Source organism: Neodiprion fabricii, chromosome 2 (genome assembly GCF_021155785.1).
Source record: "Neodiprion fabricii isolate iyNeoFabr1 chromosome 2, iyNeoFabr1.1, whole genome shotgun sequence".
Lineage (NCBI taxonomy): Eukaryota > Metazoa > Arthropoda > Insecta > Hymenoptera > Diprionidae > Neodiprion > Neodiprion fabricii.
The window spans coordinates 18,040,340-18,064,521 of NC_060240.1; the positions used below are offsets into that span (position 1 = coordinate 18,040,340).

The following is a 24,182-nucleotide window of genomic DNA, read 5'->3' on the forward strand; positions in this document are numbered from 1 at the left end:
TATGTCGTCAAAACTTTTATAACGTTTACGTTAATCAGAAGCGTATACAATATTGAACATTTCGAAAATGCAATGTTTTGTCTCTAATTTCTATTCCCGGTGAAAGTAATAGTACTGGTAAATGCGATCAAAAATTGAAAATTTTCACAAAAGATCTTTGACAGCATTGTTTTTCGATTGAGACAACTATCATCCAAAAATCAATCCAGGTGCATAAAAATATGAGTAAACTTTTTTGGAAGAAATTGAAAAAACTTGTCGAAAATTCATCTCAAACTATTCGTACATTGCAATTGGATCGATGTCGTTTATGAACGTTATGAGTTATCGAAAATGTTGACCAATTGGACTTCTTCCGATTTATATTATCAGCAAAACAACTTCATCCCGCTTTAGCGAAGATTTTCTTTTCATAAAACTCATCTACTTAAATATTACTCAGACTCTCATTTTGTGATATTTTCCTGGATATATTTTAGTTATTTAAGAAAGTTACTACAGGACGAGGGTCTTAATATATCCACATGTCTGTTGAATTATCCGAATGCTACGGCGTAAAATCAAAAAACTCACTTCACGTAAGAGTAATCAATTCCGCGGTGGTTCTTTAACCGCGACTTTTACCTGTATACTGTGTAATTGCGCTCGTGAAGGGCTAAGTATCCAAGACAAATTCCTCATCTTTTTTGCTAACCCTTATCGTGACCATGGGGACTGACTCGGTGGACAAGGCATAGTCTTTGGTCGAACGTTGTCTCGGCAGAGGAGGGACTTATAAGGACTGTTCCAGGCTCAGCCAGGGTCGAGGGCAGACTCCTTTTTAGGAACTACCGGCCAGCTTATAGCATTGACCGTTGTTGCGTCCGGAGAATTTGTCGCCTAAAATAAATTGGATGGTTATAAAGAAATAAATAAACGAATTAGTAATTATATGCACTCTTAGGAATGACCCGTGGTACGTATCATAATAGAAAGTTTTTATCCTTAGTAATTTTTGGAGTTCATTTTTCACTCCACGTTTCCGTCCATTCCTCGAAGTCGGCATTGTTTGGATAACTTAACGGAATTGTGCGACTTTTAAAATACAGTCGAAGTGTTGACGAATTTTTAATAATTTCCCATCCAGGTCTGTTCCTGTTATTTTATTCAAATAATAGGAAATACGAGGTGTTTCTAGTACGGTGAGGAGTCCCCAAATGTTACCAAGTGTTCAACGATCACGCTACAAAGAATTTGATATTTCATTCGGTAGCTTTCTAATTAATTAGCTTTTATTTCGGTTCTAGTTGAAAAAAAAAAAAAAACCTCAGAATACACCAAGCCCACAGTTGGAGCATGAGAATTACGAAATGAAGCTTAAAAAAATATGACCAAAGTCAATCAAGCTGTATCTTATTCAAACGACATCCCCAAAACACCGAAACCTACTTTCGTGGCAAATGCGCGTAAAATAGGGATCTTTTGTCGAGTATATAGTAATGTAAAGAAACTCATACGAGTCAACTAATTCCTTTTTGCGGACATGCCAAAATAGTATATTGTACACCAAGGAGGCAGACTCGGTATTTGTGAGTCAGGCGTAAGTTTGCAATATGAGTCGTAGGTGAGCTGAAGACGAATATTGCAAATACGTGAGGCGAAAAGATTGTTGCTTCCTTGTTCCATTAACAAGTATATGTTATGAGTTTTTTCACGAAGCACGAAATTGAGGTTAGGGTCGCGTAATATCAGATTTGTTCGCAACAGCGCATGCGCGCTGTGCAGAAAATACTACTTTTGACTCCTAGGACTTGAAAGTGGTTTTTCAGTGCCCTGCGCATGCGCATTCGTAGACTCTCTAGTCCGTCATAAAAACGTGTATTTTGTGTACGGAAAACACGCATGGAAAAACTCGTAATCATGCGAGTCAATTTTTTAACAATTAGTGCTCATAGAAATTACCAAGTAGTCGAGTTCTTGACGGAGGTAAGCCAGAAAAATATTTGAAACAAGTAATTTCTAACTGAGAAAAGCCTAGTCATTGATAACTAGAGAACAAATACATTGTTCTGTTATTTCTATTAATGAATTACATCTTGTTTAGTTTTTTAATAAATTCCCTACACACAACTGGATATGACAAAATCACAAAATTGTCAATCACAAAAATTTGGTATGCAAAATCATTGTGGATTGTAATTAACAAAATACCTTACCTTGAAATACGTTAAGGTAATCAAAAACTCATTTGATATGATCGGTATAGCATCTATTGACAAATGATATTAGCCGTGACCCATAAAAATTCAATGAATATAACGATTTTTTCATTAAAACAGCAATGTGATTCCGTTTATTTCATTTTTTTATAATTTTTTTATATAAATTTATGGGGATTTTTTTTTTAAGTAAAATTGAATTTGAGATGTCTTGACTTGTTTTATTATTATACTCTCAAAATAACGCGCAAACGCAGCAGCTGGAGGTTTCGATCAAACGTCCTACATCCGTAACCATTGGCAGCTTTAGGCAGTTGCAATAAACGTTGTAAGTAGTGTCTTGTACACGTATGTAATCGTAGGCGAGGATCAGACACACGTAGGTGTCATTCGGCGATCAGTCGGGAGGGGTGAAATAAAATGAACACCATCAAATGTAAATGGCGCTGAACATACGTGGGCCGCAAGGTTCATTCACGTATCAATGAACTCGGTAGAACTTGCTCGCGTGGGACAAACTGACTCTGATTGCGAGTTCGTGAGACTGGAGCTGCACATGTTCGCGACTGGCATTTATTTGAGATGCAAATTATACGCTGTTACTCGTTCGACTCTCTTTACATGCTCCGGAGTTTTCGTCATTCACTGCAAATATGCGTGTAAAAGACTTTCGAGGCCAGTCGGTTATACCGGTATTGAATTTAGAAAAACTCTTCGCACCTCAGAGAAAGGAATAATATAACTGTAACCAATTATTTCAAATACAGACCAGAATCGGCGCCATCGTATCAGATATTATTCGTGAAGGTCTATCCATTATTTTGCCTCTTATCTGAAATCAGGTCACGTATTGAGAGGGGCCATGTGTCAATAGTGTTCAAGATTCGTACCATTTTCCAAAATTTAGGGAGAGGATATGAATTGGGACCTGAGCAAACACTTTTCGCAATAAATTGTGAATTTATAAATAGCTGCCAATAGCGCAGGCCGCCATAACTTCAAGGCCATTGATGAAAATACATATTTGTGCTGGGACAGTGAAATTTTCACCATGGAACTCATTGTCAGTAACACAACGGCTATTCGTCGATATCTAGTGTGGGAGCAATCAAACCGTGAAAGGTTCAGATATACTGGAAATTCCACTAGACCTAGGATTGACAGTTTCAAAAATGTCTTGGAAATGGTGACGCCTGTATCACTATAAACTATCTAACTTTGGGAAGAGGCTATGTGTAAATTTCATGATGAGGAACAAGCCTGAAGCCTGAGTTCAACTTGTTATTGCACGCTCAAGAAATGCAGCTGTGAATAAATGCAATTCATGATAAAATTATAGTTACTGTAAATGAAAGTTAAGTTTTGGAGAACCTTTTACGTCAAATGTATTAATTTTTAGGATTCTGTACCTCAAAAGGGGGAAAAAAAACAATCCTCATAGGATGACTTCGTTGTTCGTCTGTCCGTCAGTCATGAGCCTTTTTCTCAGGCACGAATAGAGGTATCAAGTTGAAATTAATATAGAATACTAAGGACTACGGCCACTTAAAGTTACGAAAAATTCAAGTTTCCAAGTCAACGCAATCGAAAGATACGGCCATTAACGTTACATATTTTGATAATCGCAAACTCACTCATCAAAACCTATATAAGGTACTTCCCGTTGACCCAGAATCATGAAATTTGGAAAGAAGCAAGGTATCACAGAACAATTAAAGTAGAAAGCCGAAAAATAGTTAATTTATAGTTATATCACATAAAAAAAGAACATAATTTAGTTTGTACGGAACCTTCAACGCGCGAGTTCTACTCGCACTTGTCCGGTCTCTTTAATGTTCATCGACTATTTGAATCCTCTATTCAAGTCTGTGTGACAAGAAGCTGGAGATAAAAATTACGACGGTCTACCCACCACTCTGCACGTAGCATATGCAACGGTGAAAAAAGTAAAGACAAGAAGAAAGGTATGAAACGGAAAGTAAGAGTAAAAAAGCGGGTACGATGAGATTGCATCGGGGTGAGAGCGAGTGCAGGAGAATGGTCATTGCAGACTGCATCCTGCAGGTAGGCCGAACGTGGGCTCAGTCAGCATTTGTGCCGGGAGGCTTGTTGGTTAAGTTAGACCGGCGTAGCAAAAGCTGCAACGTTTGCGTGGGCAGGTCACGACTTACGAGTATTCTCGCGCTAAATATTCACTGCCGGTGTTGTATACCCACGATGTCCCCAGAGCTTCTTCCTCTCCTGGGCAAACTCTCGTTGCTCGGATTTTTAGGAAGCATAAATATGGTAATGCTACACACGCGAAAAAGCGGGAGCGAGAGAGGAAGTGAACTTTTCAGTATGCTATGTGCGGTGCAAACACTGTAAGTCTACCATGTTGAAGTTAGTAACGTTAACGTAACTAAACATCATGGAATAAATCGTTTTATAATTTTGAAGCGACCTTCGAGGAGTTGGCTTTTCAAAATATGAACATGTTTTCTTTGTTACGATTGAATGACTTGCGAAGTAACGACTTCCCCAAACATGCATCGTTAAAGTAACGTATGCCGTTTCTCAGATGTAACTGTTTAAGAGATTATGTATGTTCGCAGAATGAAAATGAATTTTACATCAAAACACTGAATGGTTTGATTTCAAATTAACCATTACATCGAATCTCGTAAGTTCGAACGAACAAAAATTTGAACATTTAGAATTTTTGAATAGTTCGAGCTTGGAATAATCGAATTTACGAATTATGAATCTCAAACGGTTCTAATTTCAATAATTTTCTGGGGTGAATCGTTTTGACACTTTGCGTAAGTCATTTGTTAATCTTCACTTCTTGGTATTTTCCTTATTTCGAGTTTTGACTCGTATCGTGAAAATGTTCTTTACAATTGCTACTAAAAAAAGGAACTAATAAAACAATTCGATAAACAGTTGTGTGCCATGATCTGATAACTGGAAAAATTGGCACATCGACTAAATTTGGTTGTCCGCAACTTGATTGTTATCAGAGGCCGTTCGTGATATAAAGTGAAAGAAGCGTCAATGAAACTTGAAAAATTTTCGTACGAGTATTTGACAAAATTGGAACATTTAAGATCAGAGATTTACTAAACATTGATATACGTATACGTATTGAGTCATGATATTTTAAACTGAAGAAAAAGCTACAAAAATAAAAATCGTATTTTTATACATTTCTATTTGAAGCTTAAAATCAAGATTTACCTGCTAATAATTATTGGTGAATACTGTTTTAACAATCAACATTTGACAGGAGTGAGTGCCGAGAGCCTTGATTCAAAAAAATTGTACCAAATCGCTCCGATCCGATTATTTTTTTGAGAAAATCACTATAACAGTAGAATTTACTTGTGCCGTTGACAAACAGATGACATTTATATCAACAAATATATTTGAAAAAAATATCAAAGTACTGTGAAAAAGTGTATTTTTATGGTTAGGAATTAAAACGAAAATTGTGAAGTCACAAAATAGAAATTATCAGCAAGGCTTGTGTTCTAGAGAAACAAAAGGTATGGTGAAATTAATCAGTTAAGATCCAAAGTTTCTCGGATGCTCCTTTTTCAGAATAACCCACGCGTATTGATTCGTCTCGTGTACAAACTAGCCCCGGTCTACTCTACTCTAATGAATCAATAATTTGTGAGATTAATAAAAATCGATCATTTCCAGTAAATTACTGCAATTTCGCAATCCCTCAACAAGATTTGTAATTTCACGATTATCAATGATTCCATGAATGCATTTTAAAGTAATGTGAATAAAATAATAAACAATTCCATGAAATCAATTCTAAAGTCTCGTTTTCGTGGAACAACATAACGCAAGCAATATTTTCTACTGATACTTAACCCTTCAATTCACGCTGGGACGCTCACCTTTTTTTGCAGCTTTTTATTTATTAAACTACTTGTTTGGTAACGATTGCCAAGTTTTTTTGTTCCAAATGGTCCCAGGAATATTTCTAAGTATAAAACAAAATATAAAATTTATTTATTTATTAATTGCAAAAATAGCACACACAATAAACAAATAGTCAAAATTCGTACTATTCCACGAAAAAAAAGCATTTTCTGCTAAGCCATAACTCAACGTACACCAAAACATTTTACAGAGTCGGTTCAAAATTTGTCTTGCTGTGTTTGTTTGCCCGCCATTTTGAATTTTCGAATTTTGCGGTCAGATTCGTAATCAGTGAGCCCAAAATCCATGTGACATAAAGTTTTATCGAAATTAAATAACTTTTTGAATTCACGTCCGCCGTATTAGATCCGCCATTTTGAGTTTTTGAATTTCGAGTTCAGGTTCTCCTGTCAAGGATTCTGCAAATGACTGAATAGGTTGCGATTTTTACCGAGGTCTGGTTTTGAAACATCACCGATACCAATCTCAGAGTTGCCTAGGTATAGTCATCGGCAACAATTCTAAGGTAGGTTTGGCTAACAGCTGACTCATAATAACCTTCGAAATGGGGTATATCGCGAGCCAAGCCCATCCTCAACGGCGCGCCTTTCTTATCGGGTAAAGAACGCGAAATACAGGCCTCGATATTTACGGTTATTAAGGAACTGGCTCAGTTTGCACGAGAGCACTTTAACAAATTGTATTTACCCTAGATGGGTCAGTCCAACAAGACTCGGTAAAGACATCAGCGTCGTTTATTGATGATCCGTTTCGAGTTCTTGCGTACAGACGATGCTTGTAGTCGTTTAGAAATTTTTATTCCAGACGAATTCGATCTGTAATAGAACGTATAGTTATTTAGGTTACAAGTTATGTACATTAGACTGGGCCAAAAAAATTGACTATTTTTTTTTTTTTGAAAAATATATTGAGAATATCATTCAGTATGGCAAAAAAAAAATTTCATGAATTTTTAAGCCCTTAATATTAACTTTAAGAGGTCTATGATCGCTATTTTTGATTTTTAGTAATAATTTGATGTTTTACGTCAGAACTGTCGAAATATTGAAGTGAAAAAATTTATGTTCACTTATTCCTTTATAAAATTGAATTCCCTACCAAAAAGGTCTGATTATAGATTTTTGTCAGACAAGCCGTTTCCGAGTAATTAAGTTTAATAAATTGATATAATTTCTCGATTTGACTTTTTTAATTTGGAATTTCGTGACTAATGAATCAATGAATGTATAAAAAAGATCATAACAGATTCTTAAAGGAAATTTAATGTTCTACAAAAAAGATCTCTTAATATTTTTGCCTCAATTTAATTTTTCAAAAGTTATTCTCAATTAAAATTGAAGAAAAAATTGAAATTTCAAGTTTTTCTTCAATTTTAATTGAGAAAAGAAAAAAATTGAAATTTCAAGTTTTTCTTCAATTTTAATTGAGAATAACTTTTGAAAAATTAAATTGAGGCAAAAATATTAAAAGATCTTTTTTGTAGAACATTAAATTTCCTTTAAGAATCTGTCATGATCTTTTTTATACATTCATTGATTCGTTAGTTACAAAATTCCAAATTAAAAAAGTCAAATCGAGAAATTATATCAATTTATTAAACTTAATTACTCGGAAACGGCTGGTCTGACAAAAATCTATAATCAGACCTTTTTTGTAGGGAATTTAATTTTATAAAGGGATAAGTGAACATAAATTTTTTCACTTCAATATTTCGACAGTTCTGACGTAAAACATCAAATTATTACTAAAAATCAAAAATAGCGATGATGGACCTCTTAAAGTTGATATTAAGGGCTTAAAATTTCATGAATTTTTTTTTTTGCCATACTGAATGATATTCTCAATATATTTTTCAAAAAAAAAAAAAATAGTCAATTTTTTTGGCCCAGTCTAATGTACATTGATTAATACGATTATAAAATATTCGAACTTTGCGCCGTAAATTTTATTCTTTTGTAAATTTCAAGGGTGAGATACGTAATTGAACGTTTTAATCAAGTATTCGAATATGACAAAGGAAAGCTATGTGGTGAAACGTCTTTAACGTATTTCGTAATTTTATTATTATATCACTTATGAAGCTCAAACTTGCAGCCTGAGTTAGCAGCCAAACGTGTTAACGTTTTTGGAAATAGAAAAATGTAGTCCAGTCTTATACTCATAATTCTATAAAAGTATTGGGGATTCAAGGTATTTTACAAACTTTGGATTTTAGGACTTCGCTATCTTATTGAAATGAACATTAGAACGTTCGGTTGCTAATTCTGGCTACTATGTTCAGCCTCGTATGTCACTTGGGTGGATGCATTTTTGGAAAATCGGTGAACTCAACGTTACAGCCGCTGGCTGAATTGACTGGAACGGCCTCTCCGCACTTCATCCTTTACTTCTCTCTCTGTTAGCCACCATACCATTGAGCAAGATCTAAAGTTTCCTATGTTTCAAGTTAACCTTTGCCTCACGCATCACGGCTGTATAGATTATATCAGTCAAAAGTCGCTGATTATAGCTGGCGACTCTCCAGAGTGAGAAATAAATAGTCTGTATTCTCCCACCGTAATGTTTAACGGATTTTTTTACTTTATCCAGATGAAGTGCAGTTTTTTATTCATCGCTAAGCAAATTCAAGAAAGAACTATATGAACCTTAATGCATACTCTATAGGCTCCGAAATTCGAATTCTACACGCGTACTGTTTTGCAATTTATTTATATTATATTTAGACGATTAGTTGTATTTTTTTACAATCTACTACAACATCTTAAATCGTATGTGACGTACGAACATTTCAATGACTCCATCGTATGGTAAGAATTTAATCGGTACAAAAAATTAAAATACATGGCTATTTGATATCGATTTTTTCATGCAATTAAACTAATAATTCATATTTCTCGCGCGTGATGCCTGCAAAAAATTATTTAAAAAATCGCCCGCGAAACATCACGTTTTTCAAATCAAAGCCGAAACAACACCTTCCTCCTCCTAGCCGACGATACGGTGATGTATATTCCGATACGGCTTTCGTCTGGTTCGATAATCCGCGACTCACGGTCCCTCCACATTGTGAAAAGTCCACCTTTCCATGCAGGTATAACAAATAAATTTTTCTGCTGAAGCTATTTGCAAAATAGTGATTTTTTTCCAAAGGTTAGGATAATTGTTCATAACTACTAGAACGATTTTCTGTTTTCCAAACCATACGTTTATACCATGAGGTATACCGCATCTATGGACACGAGGCATCAAAAGGATTAATTGGCCATAAGTACGTAAAAATCCTTAGGTCACAATGTTTTTCCACGTGAAATGATTTTCGATTAAGAATTTAACCGATCTTGGACTTTATCAAGTTTTTGGAAAGTAGTTAGCTGACCTGGGTCCCTGACCGTTTTTCTTGCAAAGTTAGTAAAGTTGTTACGAACCCAAACTTTAACACGAATACAACTAGTCATGTTTACAAATAAACTTGATAGTCAGTACCGAAGAATTTGAAAAATTGAGTTAAATACAAATTGATCCGAGAAAACAAAGAAGAAAAATTGAAACTGAATTTTTGTCAATCAAATTGTTGTATAGAAAATGTATGACGGTAAGTCTAAGACTTTTTTGTGCCGGATAGGATTGCCATATTATTACAACCTCACTGCTGGAATCGCGATTTTCCTAGTGACAAGATAGAAAAGGCTTTTTTTTTTTGCCAGTTCTGCGAATCTTTCTCACATACTTTTCGAATTAGAATCAATTCCGTGTACTCCAAGTCGGTTTTGATTCATCTCCTGGAGTAAATCCGATCGCGGTATTCATTTTTAATCTCCACGCCCTGGCGCTATACTGGAATATGTATGGAAAAATATTGAAATACGATGAAACGCCGAAGGTTCGAAGGATTATAAAATGGCTGGGATTGATGTCTGCAGACCATTGAATCCATCCCCGTGAATCAAACCATGGTTATACCTACCTGTCGTGCTTTATAATCTTTCGAGCATCAATTGAATAGTATACTATCACGAGATATACCAACGTACGCTGCCTGCAGGATGGTAGTAGGTGCGGGTCGATAACGGATTTGCGTAGGTGTTGGTACACACCGAACAATCTGCACATATACACAGCGTCCTACACGCCGCGAGACATAGAGAGGAAGAGAAAGGGACGAGAGGCGGTCTCCATGGCTACCAGGACGGAGTTTGCGCCACCCCTAAAGTCCTTTCAGGACTCTGGAATGGCAGCCACTACTCTCCGCAATTCCACACTGTCACGCTTAAGACAGATTTGCGCGATGACATTCAATGATATAGTCCGGTTTAGAAACTAAAAACTTTATTGGAATCTTGCCAATTGGATATATTATATTCCAAAGTTTGATCTACCTTTACCACTTTTTATTCAAGAATTCCTATTTTCGGAAAGGACCCCGTGTGAAATCAGCTCCCGGTCGAATTACTTGGATTTTCATTATATTATAGTATGTGTCCTACTGATCGAAAATTCTTCTGGTCGCAAGTCCCAAAAAGCAACAGTTTCCGAGATGCAGACTTCGGAAGAAAGGTGTCCAGAAACACCTTTTTTTATACCTATGGATTTCGGGATTTTTATGAATTACAAAGCTTCAAGGGGACTTGAAGTCAAACATATTACTCACACAACTGCAAGGTTGTTTCTCAAAGATAGGCCGGGAGCTGTGATTGATTTCATCAATGCGTTGAATCCATGTGTGAACTCGCTGGTTTACTGAAATGCTGTGCAATGTCAGATTTCGCGTGAATAACTCGATTCTCCGACTCTTGTAATAATCGACTTGTCCTATTTTTCACGCGTGTGCGGAGCTCTGAAAATTGGCTGCAAAGTTTTGACTGATATATTTGATTTCATTATTAAAAACGATTCGTCGAAGTTGGTCATGGTAGAATATCCTTTTATTAATTGATTAAGTGGTCGCGACGTTTCGATCGGCCACGGCCAATCATCTTCAGGCAATAATTATCGACAATCCTACAAGCATAACGTGTTGTTGTCTAGCCATGTCAGGAGGAAGTGTCACTTGTATTGCCTGAAGATGATTGGCCGTGGCCGATCGAAATGTCGCGATCACTTAATCAATTAATAAAAGGATATTCTACCATGACCAACTTCGACGAATCATTTTTAATATATATAACCACATTGGTCACGAATTTCAAACTTCTATTTGATCTCAAGTACCCTTTCAAGTTTTTTAATTCGTAAAAATTGCGTGTCTTCAGATATCAAAAAAAAAAAAAAGAAATCCATGCACCCCCCGTTCCGAAGCCTGTATCTTGGAAAATACTGATTTTTGGGACTTGTGTCCATTAGAAATATTGACCGGGAGGATATGTACTACAACATACTGAAAATCCAGCCAATTCAACCAGGAGCCAATTTTCATAAGTATTCTGCAGGGTCCTTTGAATACAATATTGATGACAGGGAAGCTTCTTTTCTGAAGAATCAATATGACCCCAATGATTGAAGCTTGGCCAAAGATTAACTTGGAACCCCACGAAACCGAAATATTACGTGAATTGGACTTTTTCTTTTGTAATGTTGCATAGCTACTGTCGGGTGCTAAATATGAAGAATTAAGAAAGCAGTTTCGGAAAGACTGACGCTTGCAGTTTATGCCATGCTTGTTTCCGTCAATCGAACAAAGTCAATTTTTCACCGTGATTACTGCAGCATGAACGGATTCTGTTTTTTTTTTTTCAATTTTTTCACGGTTAACCGATCACAAAACCATGAGTCTCATGAAAAACTTTGTGCATCCTGGGAATAAATGTATTACAGTTCTTATCGTTTTTATTGTTAGAGAAATAACACAAGTTTGAAGTTGACTTCACATGTGATATTGGTATCTGATCTTTGAAGGTCATCGTATTTGCAGTGGCGAAAATAATCAATCATTATTTGGTTACGGTGATAAAACATTACTTACAGTCTTGTGAACTCAACAGAAGAAACTGTTCCCCAGATTTTCCTCAGATCAGCAAACACATTATTGTTAAACTGGATACAAAACTTCTTTCGTGTGGAGTCGACGCATTTACATGAGATCGTTTATACGTATATCATTCATGGGTATGCCCTCGTGTACTTGAAAACAGTCGGTTGTCTACTCGATGGGTGGGGATGAAAAATCGGATAAACCGAAAATCAGAATGGCCAGAACTCCGAATATAAAAATACCGAAAATTCACAACATGGAAAGAACAAAGTGTGAAATCTCATTGAGTCAGAAATAATACAAATAGATTATAAAAGTACCTAACTTTAAAATTATGGAATTTAGAATACACGACTGGTGAAAATTTCGAAAGGCCATTTGCAGAATGAGGCAAATGCTATCGCTCATAATCTGAAATAAGATACATTCAGATGAATAATAATGTAGAATTTTGGTCCATTAGAATTCACAAATGCGAAAGGTGAAGAATCAGAACGGCTAGAATTTCGGGTAGTAATCTCATAGAAGGATCAGAATACAGAATTGAAGTATATCAGAATCGTCAGAATGAAGAATCGCAATATATCAGAAGAATCAATAATTTAAATCATATTAAAAACCAAGAAATATAATTTAATGACATGGGAAGTGATATTTCATCTTTCAATGATACAAAAATATTGCAACTAAAAGTATGCGCCCGATGCATCTGTTTGAAACTCGAGATTCGCACACTCTTATCTTATATAACCCTTTCATGCATACATTTTTTTTTACGTGAGATTCTCTTGAAATCTTGCAATCATGGGTCTTTGGGGTCGCTGATTACAAATCTGAGTAGAAAATTCCGGTATTTGAAAAGCTGAGCTGAATGAATGAACCAGCTCAAAGATGCGTCATTCGGCTTTTTGCCCGTGACATGAGCAGTGGTTCCACTCATAACACGTACTAATCCTGCCTGATTCAACGGTTTGTAAAACTAAAAGTTGTCCATTTGCTTAGTGTTTACTTTTCTTTGTTGAGTATTCAGTAAAGAATTTGATGTATAAGCCAAAACATTTTACAGATTGAAATAAATTAAACCGTTAGGCTCGAAATGTGAAATTCTGACGATAAGCGCTCTATACGTTTACTTTAGGAATACCAATCTTTCTAAATTGTACAATTCTAAGTAATGACTCTTCTACATTCTGGACGTCTGTTTTCTACAACTTCCAGATGATGAGTTCAAATTAAAATTTTTATATTATTTGGACGTTTGAGAATTTGAACAATTCTACAGATTTGTTTTCTGGAATATTGACTGAATTATTAAAATAACGTTTTCTGAAGTAATTGATTCGGAAAGCAGTTGAGCAGGAAAGCAGAAACCAAACACATTTTTAGTAAACTGCAGCTTCTTATTGGGCACCATTCGGGACTTAAAATTTCAGACAGTAACTATTCTGCTATAGTCGTCATTCGAGTTTAATAAATTCGGAATTCTGGCCATTCTGATTTTCGGTTCTTCTGATTTTTTTACCCTCTGCTCGATTCTGTAAAAATTCATCAGTGCCAAATCCCCGACGTCAATGTCGAGATGAAAGAGGAAACAATCTGAGTCCTTTGTCTTCTTCCTTTTCTTACTACATCCCTTGCAGATTTCCTTAAGCTCGGGCCTTTCGGCTTATTGAAATATGGAAAAGAACGAACCGGACGTGAGAACAGTTATTTTCGTGGCAAGTCGCTATATGCGTCCATGCCACAAATCCTATTTTCCACGCTGACTTCCGCCAAAAACCACCAAGTAGTCGAGTTCTTGACGGAGGTACCGCAAAAAGAATACATTAACACAACGAGGGTTGACTTCTGACTGTATATCAATTGTGTGACTACCTAGCCCCGAATAATTCAACTGTTCGTGCTTCAGTAATCAGACGTTTTACTCAAGCGGAGGTGACTCTTTTCTATTTTTCAGGTGGTTACCCCCCAGAAATGCGGTGACGTCTACCTCTACGATCTTCCGGCAAGCAGGGGCAGCCCAGCACCTTCGTCGCGCCACGATTCACCGCTCAACCCAATTAACGATCATCTTCACATCGGTACGTGTACTGTACTGACCTTTTTATACAATAAGAGAACAAATATATTCAATTTAGGAATGTGCGATTAATCGATTAATTGGTATATTTGATTAATCCTTTGTTCGATTAATCGATTGATCAATTCATCGTGTTGTATCAGTTGATCTATTTTGTTATTTAGAGAAATATAATTTGATTTGAAGAGAAAACCCTGATTAGGACATTAATTTGCGTTAACAAGTGAAGAACCATTTACAATTTTATTGAACTTAACGATATCGGGAGTCTTAAATACAACAGGAAGAAGGGTATGCTGTACTACCAGGTAAATTGGACCACTCTGTATTAAGGTCATAATGTACTCCCACCTTTATCGACCGAGAAAACTTACCCTTTTTCTTCATGTATTAAATAAACAAACGATCGGGAAGGGTTCAAATTTCAACGGTGTATCGTTCTTTGGTGGCGGAATTCAAGAAAGTGACTCGTATCCCGAAAATCGTTGAAAAAATTTGTGGTTTCTTCACATGTGTTACTATTTCCACGTTACCCCGCATTTCGAAGGCCAAAAAGTGCGCAGTTGAAATAGTTTCCGCCATTCCGGAAAGAACACGGTCGAACATTCCTGGTTGGCTCCTGAATTCTGCTACAAAAGAATGATGCACCGTTGAAATTTGAACCCGTTCCATTCACTTATTGATGTAATGTAGGATGAGAAGGGCGGGTTTGCTCGGTCGGTAAGGGTAGGTGTGCTACATGACCTTAAAGTATAGGACAAGAAATATACTTCTTATATAACAGTCCAATTTTATATGGTGGTCCAACATATTATATGCTCTAATTTCCCCTTATCTGTATGCATACGTCTGGTCATAAGGATGTGGAACAATTTTAGGTCTTGATATTCATCTCTGCAATTTGAGACTTGTTTAATTTATTTGTGCACTGTATCAATTTTCGGAATACGTATTCAGAGATAGCTAAAGCAGTAAACATTTTTCAGTTACAGTAATCGGATCAATCCGTAGGTTGATAATACACGATTGATTATTTGAGAAATGGTTGAAAAACTTCAAGAATAAATCACGTTGCGAGTAATTCCTAACCTATAAAGTCACTTGGAGTTCGAGAGAGTTGAAAAACCTAATCCTAAACCTACAAAAGTTATAAAATACCGCAATTCGGCTTAATGTGAAGAAAAAAACTTTCTCCACTGATCGTGAGATACGACAAATCTTGACTTCGATTCACTCGCAAACGGATTGCCCAGGGTTTTTATGGGATTAACGTGAGTAATTGAGAGAAATGTCTGTCAAATTGTGACACCATCAACGTCAAAGAGGCTAAACGTTCACTTGAAAACATACTACGCGGAGTTAGTGTAACCGAAGAATAATAGGTGATTAGTCTTGAGTAATTATACCATAATTTCACGGACAATAAAAGTTTTCTTCGAGATTTAGTATCAATTTTTTGAATGGTTACCTGGAGGCATGCAATTCGAACAAATGAAACCTTTAATAATACCACCTATCAGCGTACTATTTGTGAGAACACAAAATCGAAGAGAACAATGAGCTGAGAATAAAAACGGCACAGCCATCCGGATCCTAAGTAGTGACTCGTTCTTGTACGTGGATTAATGGCCTGACGTTTGACGAACGCGCGTGCCTGCGTCCTCTAAATTTGAATACCTCCGGAGGCAAATATGTCACGAGGATTGTGACTGGCATTCAGGTTTAATGTCAATTCCCTTGAGCTCCTGCCGCGCAGTTTGCATTGTTCCTAAACTAATATTCACTTAATTAGGTTAGGTTAGGTTTGGTTTGGTTAGGTTAGGTTAGGTTAGGTTATATACATTACACCTACGTATAATAGGCCAGTCAAGTGAGCGATATGTTGAGGCTGAAATCACGATAATTTTTCAATGGATAAAAACATGAATGGAGATAAGATATTCGGCATGCCATGTTTAATGAAAATCTGAGTTGCTGATATTGCAGTTTGGAATATTTTTGAAAAAAGAAAAATCTAAAACGTTCGAATACGTTGAGACTGAAACAAGTAACGTCAACCCTCACTTGCCACCTGGGGCATAGACCACCACTGGCTTTTTTTCTCTCAATTATATGAAATTAGAAAAATTATCAAACTGTTTTTTTTCAATTTCCTTAGCATTTTTTTTTTTTTTTTTGGTACACCTAATTTAATTCTTGACTATATTATCTACATGATCCTTTAAAGTCAACTTAATGCGTTCGAAAAAAAAATATTGTATAGCACCCTTGTGTGGCAAGTACGTCATTCTATAGAAACGTGGCAACAAAGGGTTAAAAAATCATTATTCGGCAATTTTATGATGATTTTCAGGGTATTGGCCTATCGAGATCAGTGTATATTCTATTTATAATGGTTTACTAAATTTCGGAAAGTCGCAAGGATGCGAATTTGCGATTTTTCCTAAATATGAATCGTCACAGTAACTTTACTAGATTCATCCTCATCAAATACAGCTATATTTCAGTATCGCTGAGACTCTCCGTCCAAACGCGCAACGCTGAAAAAATTGCTATAGTTATTTAAAGAAAAATGTAAATGAATGTTTGCTTTCTCGTAAGAGTATTTCCGAAAGTAATTCGTTTTTGGCAGGATTTTCCTGGACAGATGCTGGTTTTTCATTTAACAGTTGTATTTCCCGAATGTACTCTCTAAACAATGGTATCGCTAACCCGTTTTCAATGAAAAATGGACCAAAGTGGTTTTTTTTTCAGGACCCTTCAAGTATAGAAAAATGTGGATTCTACAAGATTCTTTCTCGTATTTTTCTCTCTTCAAGCCTTGCTATCTGAAAAATTACAAAAATTTTGTCACGCAAAAATCGATTTTGTTTATAACTAAAACTTTCACAATTTTCTCACACTCTCGATACAATATTTTCAATCATTATTTTTATTTGCTCTGCGAGACGATGTCAAAAAAATAAATCGGTAATAATATTATTATGAGGGGTAATTCGTTATTCACATAATATTAACGATCTGCCGAATCTTCGTTGCGTCGACACTTATAATGAATCTCTTTTTCTAAAAAGTGATTGACGCTGTCAGATTCAATGTACTGTACTTCTAATCTTACGGGCTACTTAACAGTAACATCAGCTATTTCTCACACGTTTAAACTAATTACAGGGTTTTCAATATGCATTTGGTTTGATAGGAATTTTACGTAGAACTAGTTAGATTTTGAATATAATTAGCTTAGTAGCTTTTGCGTTCTTTAAATAACAAAGTAAAAAAAAATCATTTCATTTGTTGATGTTTAATCGGCTTGAAACGCACCCCAGTAGGAGGTTCTTAGGCTGGCCCCATTCTGTGACGTATGTAATGAGATTTACGCCGCATCCATGCTTATCAGCAGAAAACGCATCTCGCATTAATTCACCTGCAGTTCACTGTTATTTGCATCAACGATGCAAGTAATTGGAGTCGACATGTTTCGCTACTCCAACGACACTGATTTTGATGAAATTTTTCAACGCCTCAATGCAACGTGTCATACATAGGTCAAACAAATAGGAAGTTACGTACGAGAATAATTGAACATAAACGAAATATCCATGAACATGATGATAATTATACAGCGCTGACTAGACACGCTATCGATTTTGATCACACTTTTAATTATGCTCAAGCCAGCATTTTAATTTTCTTAAAATTTTTGCCGATATCGTGAACCTCCACTTTAGAATTCATATTATCTTCACATCTTTTTTTTCTATTAAATTGACGTGTAAAATTTTTATGCAAAAAGTTATAAGAATATTTAAATCCACATCTGCAGTTATGGACATCACTCCAGCTGAAGTCACAAAATGGAACAACAGTAATGGATGAATTTGAAAAAAGTTTTCAGCAGGCATTTACAATAAATGTTCATAATTCCATTGCTATGCATTATTCAAATGCACTATTTTTATTTTTTCCTTTGTGAATTTTGTTGACCATTGATTAACGTGTGTTTGTAAGCTTGCTTGGAAGTCAAGTGAAACATTGAAACAATCAATATCGTATTCAGTATGAGTGATATGTTTTTACTTTTATTTTACCCCATAACTTGAGCAATAGCGGAGTACGCGATGATATAAACTCTCTGTCCCTGATCTTTTTATTACTAGTATTACGACGAAGTAGAGAATCCGGTTGAAAGACAGATGTGCCGCTGACATGAGTCGCGGTGCATAACACTTTGCTGCACTCGTTACTCGGCACTTTCTCACTGATACTCTTCCGCAGTATTATTTACATTTTCCAAGTGTTCGTCGGTTTCAAATTCTAAGAGAACTGTACGCATAAATGTTGCATAGTACTGTGTGTCGCACTCCGGCCACGTACAAATCTTATCTTATCAAGTTGATGTTGGGTACCAATTGTCACGAGTAATAATAATGAACAACGAAGTGGAAACGTGAAATGCGGAGAGCAGTACAGTTCTTCCGAGGGCGCTAAGAATTAACCATGGGTTGTCCAAATGTCTTAGGCTAGGTAAGAGAACGTAGGCAATAAAGCGGCGAGGCAACCCAGACAAGTATACGTGATGGTGAAATAATATTGGATTATTCAGGAAATACACGAGATATCTATTATAGAATCTTGGTGATCGGTCAATTAAGAAAACGTATTTTTAGTTAACGTTTCGACCCGGATATGGGCCCTCCTCAGAACGATTTATTTATTTAACTGTCAAGAACAACAAAAAGATTTTTTATAGAACAAATAACAGTACTAGAAGTAATCAGACTTAAATATTGTAGATGTAATACTCTTAGAGCTATTATATATTGTTGATTAGTAAGAACCTTATGATTAATTGAAATAAGGATGTCTTTGAGTGTTATTTACCTTTTGAATTAAGTAAGTGGACTAAGATGTAGTCGAATTCACAAATACTATTGGTGGAGACAGTGTTCTTTTGAGTGACGGTAGACAATGTCAATCTTCAAGTTATTTTATATGTGGGAGTTAATAGTTGGAAGTCATTAATTAAAAAGATTAAAGAACTATGTTTCTTCACAGTCAGTATGTCATTGTGTTAAAAGGTTATTAAAGAAGGTCTTTTTAGCAATAAAATTAATTCACAGGTGTCAAAGAAGTGGAGGTAGGCTCTTTATAATTAACTTCCACATGTCTAACGAAATATTGTCGGTTGAACCAATTGAGTCAACAGGTGAATAACGACTGATGGGAGAAAACAATGTAATACAGAGTGAAGGTGAACCTATTATAAACAATTATACAGAAAAACAATAAATATTTTGTAAGAAAAGTTATGTAGAAAGGACTGTATAATGGGGACAAAAAAAATTTTTTTGTATGTAGTACATGAGATTGAAGAACGTCACACAGCTCTAACGAAACATAGTATCGATAAATAACACACTTTTAATTACGACAACACAGACATCCTTTGTGAAGAACACAATTATTATAGAAGACTGTTATTAGAAATGTGCAACATTGTAGGTCACACCAATTCTGTTAATCTTAGACAAGATGTTGAACATTTAAGTAATATTTACAAAACCTCTAATCTCCGCCCACACAACAAATATTGTTTAACCTTAACTACATACAAAAAAATTTTTTTTGTCCCCATTATACAGTCCTTTCTACATAACTTTTCTTACAAAATATTTATTGTTTTTCTGTATAATTGTTTATAATAGGTTCACCTTCACTCTGTATTACATTGTTTTCTCCCATCAGTCGTTATTCACCTGTTGACTCAGTTGGTTCAACCAACAATATTTGGTTAGACATGTGGAAGTTAATTATAAAGAGCCTACCTCCACTTCTTTGACACCTGTGAATTAATTTTATTGCTAAAAAGACCTTCTTTAATAACCTTTTAACACAATGACATACTGACTGTGAAGAAACATAGTTCTTTAATCTTTTTAATTAATGACTTCCAACTATTAACTCCCACATGTAAAATAACTTGAAGATTGACATTGTCTACCGTCACTCAAAAGAACACTGTCTCCACCAATAGTATTTGTGAATTCGACTACATCTTAGTCCACTTACTTAATTCAAAAGGTAAATAACACTCAAAGACATCCTTATTTCAATTAATCATAAGGTTCTTACTAATCAACAATATATAATAGCTCTAAGAGTATTACATCTACAATATTTAAGTCTGATTACTTCTAGTACTGTTATTTGTTCTATAAAAAATCTTTTTGTTGTTCTTGACAGTTAAATAAATAAATCGTTCTGAGGAGGGCCCATATCCGGGTCGAAACGTTAACTAAAAATACGTTTTCTTAATTGACCGATCACCAAGATTCTATAATAGATTACATACGAGGTCGAGAATTCTTATTCATCTATACACGAGATAGATGGATATACATTTAATTATTATAGGAGTTACGGTGTTGGATGTTTAGGAGTTAGCCCAATTTTAAGTGTATCTGGGAAGGGAGACTGTTTAGAACAACGCCACTTACGTTATCAGATAGTTTCATGGAAAGATAACAGTAATTCATATATCGATACTCTCTAATCTTACGTCTCGTATAAATAATCCTCAGACGGTTGGGCTTATCGGTAAAATAATTTTTTGATAATTATCTGACAGGCGACTCTTCCTTCGTCGAAATATACTTCATACATTTTTAAACGTACGTTCTAGAGCACATTCGAATGCTTTCTTATTCGTTGCGTAGATAATTCCAACAACTTGGCTCTTATAAACTAAAAGTCGACGCACCGTTATTCAAGAAAGTACAGCAATACTCGGTGCCATTTTTATGCCGCAATATTTTTATATTTAACAAATCGATGTAAATAATCATCACCGATTTATGTCTTGTATTCAAAAACTTCTCCACACTGGCTCTGATATTCTTTCTGTCCGTTCATTCGCATCACGTGTCACGCAGCGGACAAATTGCTCACGAAATTAAATCGTATACCGCACTGCCACGTTCGTTATTATCGACCGAGCGCGAGCGATCGACACGCGTTCTCTTGTGCTGTCTCCGTGAACTTCTGGGGGTGGATCTATTTTAACCTAGTATGTCTACCTACCTATACATATACACTTCAAGCGTATGTCATATATTGTAGTCTGAAAAAGAACGGTCTGAAGGTGAATGAAATTCTTGACCGAACTGACGATTTCGACGATGCTGGGAATATTACAACTGATATATTTTGGCTCTTCGTGCATCGATCGGTTATCGAATTTCATCGTGAGAGGGGAAAAATATGTGATAATATTTTCACCGGAGAGGTTAGAAGACCACAGATCTTGATAAACGTGTGTATTCAAATTTTTTTGTGCAACGACTACTCGAGAACGAGTTACCGGATTTCAATGATTTTGGTTGTGATCGGTTTAGTAATTCTTGAATCATTTAAACAACAAAATTCTAAGAAGAAAATTAAAATGGTGATATCTTGAGATTGGATGAACAGATTCTAATGAAAATTGGTACCGTAAGGTTTTTGGGGTCGCTGATCACGAATCTAAAGTTAGATTTGCGAAATCCAAAATGGCGAATCCGATACGGTAGAAAAAAAAATCTCAAAACATTCGGATTTTGGTAGAAATTATTAGCTGGAAGATTTTTGGGTCACTGATAACAAATCCAATTATTTAAAAAAAAAAAAAATAAAAAACAGAAAACTGTTCATGTATAATGTTGATCTATCTTTGAAACGTAATCTCTATGGAAATCTCTGTTGGTCATACAAGTGAGTAGATATATCACTATATCTGTTAACATCCAAGTTTCAACCATGAATTTTACAGCAATGATGTAACGTGATTGCTATTTTTGGGAATTCAGGAGTGACGGAAGAAAAAGGGCTAACCCTACTTCTTTCCCCTTTTCGTCCTACCACCCACTCCTTGGGATTTGTAGGTCTAGGCTTATTGCTTCTTAAAATATTCACCTCGAAGTTTCGGGAGCTGGAAACTTTTTTCGCCTTCAGAAGTCGGTGATCTGGTGATCGCTGCATACTGAAATCCACGGCCATGCATTATGCAGAGATCATCAGATTTGCTCCTTTCAGGTAGGAAAAAATTAGTATCCTAGTACCGAAATGTAACGGCATCGAGGGATTCAGTTCAGTCTCACACCAAGTACACGATTTTATAATAAATATAGAAAAAAAAGCTATCGTTTAAACCCAATTTCAATGCCATGCGTGAACGGAGAGCCGACGCATAATAATTTGCTATATTTGTAGTGCTCAGTTCGGGCAAGAATTTTCGACTTCTCCATTTTCAGCCCAGATTATTCATCCAAAATTATATGAGTATAAAGATAGAATTGAGAGGTGGTTGTTTTATGCAGAAGCACAGATCTCTCCTATCTCTGGCAGAAGTTACACAGAGATAGAAATAACAGCGCAGGTCGATCCAGCTATATTTGGTCGATGGTAGGTATAAGAGATTTTTATAAGTATACAAAATTATATAAATAATCGCTTTACCTGTACAAAACTTGAACAGAGATGAAAATACGGAAGTTTACCGGTCTATAGCTATAATAACGCGGTAGTGTGGTACATGACTTAATTTCGTAAAGAATTCATTAGCTGTGAAACCGATGGCGTATGATGTGAACGGACGGAAAGCAAATATTTAATTGACAGAAATGATTATTAACTATTAACCCTTTCATGCATACATTTTTCCGTACATGCGATTCACTTAAAATTTTGCGTAGACGGGCTTTTGGGGTCGCTGATTATCAATCTGAAGTCGAAATTCGAAAATTTGAAATGGCGAATCCAATATGATGGACGAACAAAAACAACAAAACGAACAATTTTGAAAAAACTCTCTCAATTTTTTCACATTGCGTGTAAAAAATTTATGAGGTCCATCTTACTCAACAGAAAGTTTGATTAAATCAGGTAGGCTTCGAAAATTTAATTCACCAATTAATATAACCGTCTAATAAGTATTTCTAGCTGGCCTTTAGAAAATATGTATAATACAGACAGCGTGCTTCGTGGGTTGAATTTTTATTTTTCAGTCCCTAATTGTTATGCGACGGGAAAGTGACAGGATAGAAGCTAGGGAGCTGGGTGCCAAAATTTTTAAATTATTTGTCCGTCTGGCAGACATTATTAATATCAAATTTTGTACCATAAGAAACATTAAGGACCACGTCCGCCACCATGACAGGCCTGCGTTGGCAATTGACGGCGCTTAAAAAATTTAAAAAAAAGGGTGTACTAAATCATTTGTTCGTGTCTGCCTGTTGGACTGATGGTCAGAATCATCCTGAAACGATCAAAATCCAGATGCAGACATCCAGACCTCTGACTTTTGTAGTAGTAAATTTTTTAAGTTTTTTTTTTGTGATTTAAAAACGTGTATATGAAATGTCCGCTCGGCAGAAATGAATTGTTCGATTAAAAACAATGTGAAGGGCCACAGAATTAAAATCATTTATGTGATATTTTTAACCTTTATATTTATGTATTTGTGCTTTTTGTGAGTTAAGTATTGAAGTAATTAGCAAAAAAAAAAAAAGTTTGCAGTCTCAGATTAACAGAGTTAAAGTAATTTGACATAAAAAATAATATAAATATGGCATATGATATTTTTTTGTAGTTTCATTGGAAAATATTTGAAATTTTTGATTAGTGTTATTTTTGATAGCTGATATTTTTGAAACGGTTTATCTGAGGAACTTTGATCTTCAGACGTTTTTTGTAGAGCGTAAAATTTCCTACAAATCTTTTTTTTCAGAATGTTGTTACGATGAACCGTTCCAAAGTAATAAAAATTCAAAATTAAAAAAAAAAAAATTCCCGTGTTATTTAAATGGAAAATAAAGAAATGGATATAAGCAAACCTTACTATTGATATTAAGAGCTCATATTGGCGCCAAAATTTTTGTTTTTAGGTATACTATCAATTTTTGGACACCATAAGAAAAAAAAAGAAGTTCGTCTTTTTTTGAAACACCCTAAATTTATTACT

At 35.4% G+C, this 24,182-nt stretch overlaps 1 protein-coding gene across 2 annotated transcripts in view; it reads left to right on the plus strand.

Moving 5' to 3' along the window:
* The window catches only part of LOC124175112 (breast cancer anti-estrogen resistance protein 1), a 128,057-nt gene that overhangs the window by 78,846 nt on the left and 25,029 nt on the right, over window positions 1-24,182 (plus strand). For both annotated transcript variants that reach the window (XM_046555022.1, XM_046555021.1), the window contains one exon: window positions 14,063-14,186. In XM_046555022.1, coding sequence (XP_046410978.1) covers window positions 14,063-14,186 — 124 coding nt within the window. The remainder of the gene's footprint in view (window positions 1-14,062; window positions 14,187-24,182) is intronic.